The sequence below is a fragment of the Physeter macrocephalus genome, chromosome 1, assembly GCF_002837175.3.
Source record: "Physeter macrocephalus isolate SW-GA chromosome 1, ASM283717v5, whole genome shotgun sequence".
NCBI classification, from domain to species: domain Eukaryota; kingdom Metazoa; phylum Chordata; class Mammalia; order Artiodactyla; family Physeteridae; genus Physeter; species Physeter macrocephalus.
In genome coordinates, this window is record NC_041214.2 from 44,093,943 (window position 1) to 44,105,313 (window position 11,371).

At 39.2% G+C, this 11,371-nt stretch overlaps 1 protein-coding gene across 1 annotated transcript in view; it reads right to left on the reverse strand.

Moving 5' to 3' along the window:
- ZNF385D (zinc finger protein 385D) overlaps window positions 1-11,371 on the reverse strand; it is a 768,390-nt gene that overhangs the window by 17,758 nt on the left and 739,261 nt on the right. Inside the window, exons 7-8 of the mRNA XM_055085280.1 lie at window positions 3,746-3,924; window positions 2,588-2,689 (exon numbers count right to left, since the gene is read on the reverse strand). Of these exons, the coding sequence (XP_054941255.1) occupies window positions 2,588-2,689; window positions 3,746-3,924 (281 nt within the window). The remainder of the gene's footprint in view (window positions 1-2,587; window positions 2,690-3,745; window positions 3,925-11,371) is intronic.

Consider the following 11,371-nt stretch of genomic DNA (forward strand, 5'->3'; position numbering starts at 1 on the left):
GGCTTCCTGGTGGAGGGGACTAGTGCCTGTGTTCTGGTGGATGAGGCTGGATCTTGTCTTTCTGGTGGGCAGGTCCATGTCTGGTGGTGTGTTTTGGGGTGTCTGTGGCTTTTTTATGGTTTTAGGCAGCCTCTGTGCTAAAGGATGGGGTTGTGTTCCTGTCTTGGTAGTTGTTTGGCATAGGGTGTCCAGCACTGTAGCTTGCTGGTCATTGAGTGGAGCTGGGTCTTGGTGTTGAGATGGAGATCTCTGGGAGATTTTCGCCGTTTGATATTACGTGGAGCTGGGAGGTCTCTTGTGGACCAATGTCCTGAACTTGGCTCTCCCACCTCAGAGGTACAGCCCTGATGCCTGGCTGGAGCACCAAGAGCCTGTCATCCACACGGTCATGTGGCTCTAGGTAGGAGGTCTCAGTTCTTTGCTACATGGTTCTCTCCTTAGGGCTGCTTTAGTGTCCTCATGACATGGCAGCTGGCTTACCCCAGGATGAGTGATCCAGCCCATGTTCCCCAGGACTGCTGCAGCTTTCGCTGCTGGGGCCCCTCCAGACCGGCAGCCTCAATGAGGCCACCCTCCCTTTGGGCTCCAGGAGAGTTTAGTGATGGTGGAGGGAAGAGACCCCGAGCCAGGAGTTCTAGCTCTCTATTTTATTTTTTGTGATAAATATACCTCGTGAGGAAAGTATTCATCTTGAGAAAAAATGGAATTTTTTACTGAACTTTTTACACACATTTTAACTAGCAGGGTATAGACATTTTTAAAGAGAGATTAATTAATGCTGTCAGCTACTATTAGACTATGCAATTATGTCAAGTGAGTAGCATAGTAAGGTGTGAGTACCAATCAAGAGACATAAAAATAACGAAATTCCACTTTCAATAAAGAAGCAAAGAAAATTTATCTTCCCCAAAAGTTTGACGTGTTTTGCTTTCATTGGTAGCAACATTCTCTCAAACCTACTGTATAAAATCAGTTCATTCTCTGACTAGTAGCATTAGTAAGATGGCTGTTCTCAGGAAGGGAATGGTCCCATTTATGGAAATAGTAACAGTGACAGTTAAGCAGGAGGTTTGGAAGCTAACATTAACACAATTTGACTTCTCTGTTTATTTAAGAACCATTCACTTGATTGTTGAAAGCTTCATCTACGCAGGTCAGAAAGAGCACTCAGGTTATGACTAGTGGTGCTGAAACATCAGCTCCATGCAGAATTCACAGCCACTCAATGCAGCTAAAATTGATTCTATGCAAGAGAGTAAAATGACTTAATTTGCATAAAAATGGGTGATGCTACTAAATTAATTGGGTCAACTCATTCTGAGGTCTCATAAAGGATGACTGCAGTTTTACTTTAACTGTATTTTCATGTGTCAGCAGCACACAGTGGCACTGATTATTAATAAGATCTATTTTGAAGAAAACAGATTTCAAAATGCATAATTCAGCACATACTGTAGATCAATTGTTCTTCATCTTAATTTTTTTAATGCATACAGTTATGGTTTATTACAGCTAAACAATGCAGAGCCCTGGGTTTCTTAGATGTAAGCTATGGTCATTTCAACCAGAACAAAAGCATATACTTATAAATATTAGCTTAAGATGTCAGGAGGTTTACAGACTTCCCCTAAAATCCTACAAAAATTCTAGGTCAGGATATCAGTACTAATATGTTAACTAATCTAAAACAAGAGGGCATGTCTCAGGAAATATTTCCCAGGCCTTAGATAGTGTCCTTAGGTGAATAATTTTTTAAAAAGCCATGCCTTTGAGAGTGTGTTATTCAAAAGACAAAATTGTTGAGGGAATCAGCAATACTGGTGCTTTGTCTCCTGAAGACCTTAAAAAGGAGATGCAAGAACTTGTTTTCACCGATCTTTTCCTAATAGTATACACTAACCTCAAGTCCAGATTTCATGTGATTACCTACCTGACACAAAAGAGTTTGGTTTTCCTCCCATCCCCATGCTCTGTTGTAAACCTGTGCCCAACTAAAAAGTTAAGATGCCGGACTTTGACTAATGGTGACAAAACACTCAAACAACTCATGAAACCAATGATTCTGTTGGTGGAGTAGGAGTTGGACTTTCAAATCAATTGTTTGTCTTTACTTAGGTATCTTCCACTCATTTCACTTAGTAACTGACAAAAAAAAAAAAAATCCAAGTTCAGTGAGTAAACTGCAGGACATGAAAGGCTACTCTCAGGCTTCCCTGGTGGTGCAGTGGTTAAGAATCCTCCTGCCAATGCAGGGTACATGGCTTTGAGCCCTGGTCCGGGAAGATCCCACATGCCACGGAGCAACGAAGCCCGTGCGCCACAACTACTGAGCCTGCGTGCCACAACTACTGAAGCCCGGGCACCTAGAGCCCATGCTCAACAACAAGAGAGGCCATCGCAGTGAGAAGCCCGTGCTCCACAACCAAGAGTAGCCCCCACTCACCACAACTAGAGAAAGCCTGTGTGCAGCAACGAAGACGCAACGCAGCCAAAAATAAAATATAAATAAATAAATAAATTTATTTTTTAAAAAAAAGAAAAAAGAAAGAAAGGCTACTCTCTATTGGGAAGCAAAAAGGACACTCACCCCCAGCGGATGTGCTGCCTTCTGCAGTTTGTTGTAAGGACTGTATTTAGGTTTCGGGGGCTTCCCAGCAGCTCTGTCTTTGTGCCTTCTACTGCTAATATGCTATTAAAAGCAATTAAAAATGACAGCTTTAAAAAAATTATCCCCCAAACCCCTCATAAATATTGTTTTAACCTGGGGCAGGATATTAATTATTTCATGCAAGCTGAAGAAAGACAAAAATAAAAGAGCGTGCACTTTTGTCCTCGGATGCTGATGCTTTGAGGAGAGATACCTTTGTGCTAGCCATTTTAGTCTATTTTAAACAAATAGCAGCTTCTTCTTTTTCCCAGCCTTTTTCCTTATTACTGCACAGATCTCGTTTTATGGACATTTACAAAGGAAAGAAATGTCTGAAGGAATTTTATGTGCAAATAAACAAAGATGGCCAGGCGGGCATGAATTTATTTCCATACTAATATTTATCCTCACATTTGTACAGCCAAATGTCAACCCCTTAAATTCTAAAGATAAATAACTAAGGTGTGTAAAAATCAGTGCAAGAATGTACGTATGCATATAAAACACAACACAATATGAGGGCTGGGACTTCAACTAGAAACATAGAACTGATCTCTTTGGAAGGCTATTCAGAGTAAAAGTGAATGCAATAGGATTAGTCATCTTGTTAGCAGGTGGCTGCAGGATTTAGAAATACAGTACACCACCATGTAATAAAGAACATAAAATAAAAGAAGAGCACAGCATAAAATTAGTGGTAGCATGTAAATATCTAAACAAGTAAAAATGGAACATTGAAATTTGACCTTTAAAGAAAATCAACACTTTTGAGTGGGAAACCTGGTAAAGAAAAGATCTACTACCCCCTTTTCTCCCACTCTTCATATATAAAAATAGCACAGACTCACTTCAGGCAATTTCGGAAAGATCTTAGAAGCCATTACATTTTAGTATTCCTTTAAGCAACCAAAATATGCATAAATAAATAAGGAGAGTGAATAAGAAGCTAAGTGGATGGATGGATGGATGGATGGATGGATGGATGGATGGATGGTTGGATGGGAGAGAAAAACAGCAAAGAAAGGGAACAGAGGAAGCACACATTCTGCTTGTGCGTGACCCCCATCTGTTTTCACTTCTAGAATGGGTACCGCCTACCTGTTTAAGTTGTGTTTCCGAGTTGACGTGCACATCACAGATTTCACAGTGAAACGTTTTGTTCTGCAGGCCTGTATTCCCCTTATTCACTGGTCCTTTGCCTTTCACACCTACCCTAGGGAAGGCTTTGATAGTCCCACTTCCGTTCCGAGCTTCTAGCATCGTTTTGTGCTTAGTACCTGCCAGGATTATTTAGAAGAAAAGAAAGAAAAAAGAGGGGAAAAATCTTAGCTAGTAATCTCCTCCAAGAAACGATACAATAACACAACATGATGTGATGCCGAGTTTGAATGTAGTTCTTCCAGGGATTATGCTTGAAATATGCTTATGACATAGGAAACTGTAACAATGTGCTCTGATCACTTTATATAACATTACTTAATCACTCATCTTTTTATAATGTCCTGTTTTACAAATAAGCACCATCAGTACAGGAACTAAACTCAAAAGTCCTGAGATGAAATTAAATGGGTGTGACTTCTTTTCATTTCCTCTTGATGCTAATAAGACATAAATGATAGCTGATGAGGAGAGTGATTTAGTTGCTACAGGTGTAGTTGGAGGTGAGGTGTGTAACAAGTGTAATCAGTTTAAACATGGTGTGTTTACAGAAGTGGCACTAATTAAATGCCCACTTTCTAAATAGAATACAAACAAGCTTTCCTGGCTATGGGGTTTAGGATCAAAGAGGGAGAGTAATTGTATAGAGATCTTAATGACTCTGGAAAAAAAAAGCCCTATTAGAATAGCAAAGTTCACACTGATTGGCTATGAAATTTCAAATATAAACAAATGAGTAAAAAATGGGGGGATTCACTGGCTAAGCAGATTCACTGTAAAGAAACCCTTCTTTTTATTAAACAAGTCACATCTTTTGGCTGTCCCACATAACTAATGTAATTCTACTTATCAAGATTTGCTTTTTTTTAAACACTAAAATTCAGGATGGCAGTTTGCTCTCAAAAACTTTGCTCACAATTTCCTTCTCCTTGGAGTTGATAAGTATTCTTTACTTTTCTCATTTAGCCATATGTTTTTGCTATGAAATTTTCTCTTTTAATGATGGATATCCTTTCTGCCATTCTGGTTTTCTAAATCCTGATTTAGGGGTTTCACCTTCTTAATTGTATTTATTAGATTGTTATCAGTTCTGGAAGCATAGAAAAAAAGAAATTCTTAACTTCTGGTTCTTGGGCCAGCCTCTCAGAATCATTCCATATCAATGAAGAAAAGATGCTGAGGGCTCTCCAGCTCCGTGTCAATCACCCATGTCTTCAATAAGAGGCAATGCACATACGGAACAGGTTTAGAGCCATACGTTTCTCTCTTGTAAAATGATGATACCTTTACTGAGTCCAATATTTAAAAATGCATATTTTTACCACTTAGGTTCCCCACTTTGAATCTCATTTTCTTATGCACAGCAATGAAAATGTTCATATCTCAACATATTAAGGAGAGAGAAAAAAGTCAATGTTTTGTGAGAAGACGGGAGAGGCTGAAATACGGAGTCAGAGAACCATGCGGTAGTGGAGGTGGTAGCAGTGAGGCTGCCCCGGGGTTCACTTTCACCCATGTCCACTGAAATATAGTGACCTAATGCTTTCTGCTTTGTATAAAGATACCATAAATGAGAGTAGGGCAAGCAATGTTCTGGCGAGCAATACATACCTACATACATAAGGAATGAATGAGTATATATATGCATATATATATATATATATATACACACACACACACATACACACAGTGTTTTGTCCTACCTTCATTTATACCATCTTCCTACAAATTCGAAGCTTTTGTGCCACTATGTGAGTAGAGGGTTATCCAACCTTCTCTATCCAAACGTGATTTTATCAAAATATTTTTTTCCCATGCAACCTCTATAGTCAAACTGAGAAGCTTTCCTGGGGCCGCTGTGGCTTAGGAATGTCTAAGTAGCAGTCAGTAGGAGACAAACTCTCATCCTGACTTTCTTGAAAGCCCCTTGACTCACTCTGGTTAATATCTTATGTGATTTGAGCTGGCATTTGATAGTGGCAACCAGAATGGATCAGAAAACTTTCTACCTATTCACTGATATGGAAGTACTTCATCTTGTCTGGGAGGACAAAAAAAGTCAGGCGTGGGTGGCTTCCCTCAGGATTGAGTGTCAGGTGGGTTAGGAGGAGGAGAAGAAATTCAAAAAAGTTGCTCTCAATAGCAACAGTAAGTAAAAATCCAGGAAACAGACATTCTCCATATTATCTCTGGCAAGCTAAGACCCACCTATGTCCTGTCCCTAGGGGAAGGAAAGAAACAGAAGATATGTGAGCATTGGAGAAATACCCAACCTCTCAGAAAAATCACTATGTCATTAGCATTATTATTTCAGTGTCGTCTCTCCCCAGAAGCTAGTAAAGATAGGAAGGTTAAATATACACACTCATGCATGCCTTACACACACGTGCACACACACACACACACACCAAACACATGTGGTTAAAATTGTGCTGAGATTGGGTGAAAAACTTCAGCTAATAGCTTTGACTCTGGGGTTACTATTCATCATCACGTAGAGTGGAACGTTTGTGCAATGTAACCTCCTGCATCTAGTAGCAGCTTGTCAGTCATAATTAAATAGCTATTAGATCATTTCATAAGATCTTAAAGCTTGAACAGCCTGTAAAGGTAGCTGTTTTTCCTTCAAGTATAGCTACAATTAAGGAAAGATGTACTACTCTTAAATTTCAAGTATTTATATTTTTGAGAGATCAAATGTGCATGAATAATCTAAAAATAGTGACTATTAGGAGAACTGATACTTATTTTTTAAACATTGCACATATTGTGATAAATTATTTACCTGCTCATAGCCACCCATGAGTTTAGGTGCTATTATCATGCCCGTTTTAGAGATAACAAACTGAGACTCAGAAAGGTTAAGTTACTTGCCCAGCTCACAAAGCAAACACTACTTGAAGTTACTGGCAGGTAGAAAGTGGATTTCTAACTAAGTCCTTAGAGCTAGCTGAATTCCAGTTACACAGGAATCTCTCATAGTACCTTTAATTTTTCTATTTTGTTAATGCAGTCTTTTCTAAACTCGGATTTTAATTTGAGTCTTTCAAATCCCCCTTCCCATTGTTTTCTTGTAATGCTCCTTTCTGCTCAGCAGAGTAAATATCTCGCAAGGCTCGTGCCTTCCCCTGTGATTGCACAGTAGGGCCATTGCAAAGCTGCTTCTGTACTTTAAATGGACTATTTTCTTCCTATCACTTTTAAAAGGCCAACACTGATAATGACCTTCATTTGAAGCTTCCATGATTCCTGAAATGTGAAACCGTTCTCCAACCACAGTTTAACTGCAGCAAGTCATCACGCTCCTAGAAATATTGATTTTCTTTTCTTTTTTTATTTGTTTGCTTTTGATTGCCTTGGGTCAAGATATTGTATCTGCAAAAATCAAAATAATATGTGGTGCAGAGTGAATAGAGGCTAGCCTTCCCTTTAATTCCTCATCATCTTTACAACTTCCTTTTTTTAGATGGCTCTTAAGTTAGGTACTGGCATAAAGGAAAGGTAGGTGAGCAAGAAAACTGGCAAATGACTTTTAAAAATTAAATCAATCATTTTTTAGGTCATCAGGAAAATTGGGGAAATTTCTTTAAAATGGAAAAAACCCCAGTATTCCATCAAGGAGAAGCATATCAAAATATTAATGGTGGTCATCATGTACCAGTCTTTTAGTTTCTATTTGTATATGTGCATTTTAAAAAGTTTGGATAACTTAGTTAAAGTAATTTTGCATGGAACTTTCCTTGGAATTATATATACTTTTAAAAATGCACATGATTTTTCATGATGGCATAGGCTTACAATACATGAACGTTATATATTTAACCACTTATCTAATATTAGACATTTGGATTATTTTTTTTCCCTATATAATTATTTTGTAATGAACATCCTACTTGTTAATCTTTAAAAATCTATCCTAAGGTTATTTCCTTAGGATAGATTTTCATAAGGAGTATTATAGGTACAAAATATGGCTATTTTTAAGCCTCAATTCAAGCTGTCAAATTAACTGTCTAATCAGTACAAAGGAAGTTTCAGAGGGATTCATTTTATAGGGAAATGTATCCTGGTAGAGTCTGCAAAATTCACCTTTCTATAAAATAAATTTCAATACCTTAAAGTTCAAATTTCCAGAATGCTCATGAGATGAGATTTAATAGTGTTAGACTAGACACTTAGCAAACCCACCTGACTGCCAGTGATAGTTTAGTTACCTTCTCATTGACAAGTTCAGATGATTCCAGCTTATAGATACATGGGCAGGAAAGTGGTCAGGCTCCATACAAACAGCAAAATGCAAAGGTGTTTTTTGATATGTTTATTTATAACATTCAGTAAAATGGCATTATAGTCCAACTCTGTGTGTCCTAAAGAAAGAAAGTTGTTTTGAATCTCTACACCTGAAGGGTATAATTGGCACCAAGAGCCTCCATGTTCTCTTTTTTTTTTTAATACTCTAAATGTCAAATTAACCTTTTATTACCCTGACCTCATATATACTATGTATTTTCCATGTCAATATTAATTTTATTTTGTCTTTGAAATGAAATCTTTGGTTTATTTTATCAGCATATCAACAAACAGTAAGCACCCAGAATGGCATCCATGGTATCAGGTGACCAAGGAATGCCCCAAATGAGTAAAAAATTGTGTTATTTCTGTTAGCTCCCTGGTTGAAAGTAATTTGTTGATTCATCAGTAATGCATCACAGGTCCAAATTGCAGGTGAAAGTAGAGACAAGGGAAACAGAGGAGAGAACTTTGTTTTCAGCATCAGAAAGGTCCTCTGAGGAAGAGCTATGAAGTGGGAACAGAAGGGGAGGCAAGTCACACAGCACTAGTGGGGATGGACTCGCTGTCCAAAGACAGCTCAGGAAAGAGCTGTGCAGACCGTGGGAATCAGTAAGCGGAGCACTGGCTGGGTTTCATGGGGAGATAAACATGTGGAATTGATATGGCAGTAACCCTTGACATACCAGCACATGAGAATTTTCAGGCCTCCAGAAAGCCTCTTTTATCTATAACAATGGACTACAAGGAATATGGAGGATTTCCCGTGCTGCTTTAGACATGCATTTAACAATCCTTATTTGCACCCATCTCTGCTACTTAGAAACAAGGCCCTTAAAAGCATGGAAAAATGCTCCATTGCTTTCATACCCATTAACCAAGAGAACACAGCAAAAAGGTTTTCACATAATAAACACTCAATAAATGGACAAATTAGACACTCCCATAGTATAAGAGATATGATGTTGTCTTAGTTATTTATAAAAGCAGTGTTTTTGCTTACTTTTTGTGTAACTAGTTCAGTTTTCACTTTTTAAAATGAAAGTAACACTTTGTTAGGCAATTCAAAGAGCACAGAAAAGTATAAGGTGAAAAGCAAAAGCCCTCCCACTTTTCACCTTCAAGCTGCATGCCCTCAGTAGGGAAAAAGTTTCATGTGTAAACTTCCTGAAATGTTCTAAATATCAGTGACATTATATTAGGCTCGAGTAGAAAAAATAATGTAGGTTGAACATTCTACTTGGTTTGTGCATGAAACCACTCTTAACAAGCACAGCACGGAAAAGTACACAGCAAGAAAACATATGTCAACACAACTCTGAAATCACTTATTCTGGTTGTTCATCCATGAGATGTCACCAAACACAAAATAACTAAACCCTGAATGCTCACAGCTACATAAAATTTTTCTATTAGGTAATGTATCCCAAATCACCCATATTGCAAACCCCAAAGTACATTATTTAAGAATTGTAAGAATGCAGGTGACTCTTCCTGTGGCAGTGTGGGTTTGAGGAGGTGGCTCACGGGGGTGAGGCGTTTAGGGTGAGGTGACGCTGACCTTGGAGCCAGATTGGCTGGGTTTGCATCACATCCCCAACATTTAAGGGCTCTATGGCTTTGGGCAAGTCAAGTAGCAGGAATCTCATCAGCACAGAAAGAAAGCTTCACTGAAAACTCATTGCAGAGCGGCGGGGGAAGCTGGATTCCATGACAGCAACAGCAGGGTTCATGGCAAGAATCACGGCTTGCAGGCCGCCCCGGGTGGTCTCGTCTTCCTGCAGCTTGTAGACCCTCAGGCTTAGGAGCAGTTTCAAGCACACAGCCTTGAGAGAGTAAGATGTTCTTGAGACCATCTGTACCAAATCCGTGACTGAACCCAGTGAAGACGTCTATATAAACGTTTAAGGTTCTGGCAGCAAACACAGAGACCTACTCTTTTAGCCACCAGCTGCTGGAGAGATCCTCATAGACAAAGTGCTTCCAAGTCAGCCTGTTGTAGCTGAACAGCTATTGTAGACCCTTATAATCTGACTTCATAATGGAGACAGCCACATTCACTGTGGTGCGGCTGACAAAATCTTGGTGCTCCAGCCAGGGGTCAGGCCTGAGCCTCTGAGGTGAGAGAGTCGAGTTCAGGACACTGGACGACCAGAGACATCCTGGCCCCAAGTAATATCAATCAGTGAGAGCGAGAGCTCGCCCAGAGATTTCCGTCTCAATGCTAAGACCCAGCTCCACCCAAAGACCAGCAAGCTCCAGTGCTGGACACCCCATGCCAAACAACTAACAAGACAGGAACACAACCCCAACCATTAGCAGAGAGGCTGCCAAAGATCATAATAAGTTCACAGACAACCCAAAACACTTTACTGGATGTGCTCCTGGCCACCAGGAAGACAAGATTCAGCTTCACCCACCAGAAAATAGGCACCAGTGCCCTCTACCAGGAGCCCTACACAACCCACTGAACAAACTTTACCCACTAGGGGAAGATCCCCCAAACAACGGGAATTAAAACCTGCAGCATGCAAAAAGGAGACCCCAAAGACAGTAAGTGAGGCAAAATGAGAAGACAGAGAAATATGCAGCAGATGAAGGAGCAAGGTAAAAACCCACCAGACCAAACAAATGAAGAGGAAATAGGCAGTCTACCTGAAAAAGAATTCAGAGTAATAATAGTAAAGATGACCCAAAATCTTGGAAATAGAATGGAAAAACTACAAGAAACATTTAACAAGGACCTAGAAGAGCTAAAGAGCAAACAAACAATGATGAACAACACAATAAATGAAATTTAAAATTCACCAGAAGAATCAAGAGCAGAATAACTGAGGCAGAAGAACGGAAAAGTGACCTGGAAGATAAAATAGTGGAAATAACTACTGCAGAGAAGAATAAAGAAAAAAGAAAAGAAAAGAAAAGAATTGAGGAGAGTCTCAGAGACCTCTGGGACAACATTAAACACACCAACATTCGAATTATAGGGGTCCCAGAAGAAGAAGAGAAAAAGAAAGGGACTGAGAAAATATTTCAAGAGATTATAGTTGAAAACTTCACTAATATGGGAAAAGAAAGAGTCAGTCAAGTCCAGGAAGTGCAGAGAGTCCCATACAGGATAAATCCAAGGGGAAACACGCCAAGACACATATTAATCAAACTATCAAAAATTAAATAAAAAGAAAAAATATTAAAAGCAGTAAGGGAAGAGCAACAAATAACACACAAGGGAATCCCCATAAGGTGAACAGCTGATCTTTCAGCAGAAACTCTGCA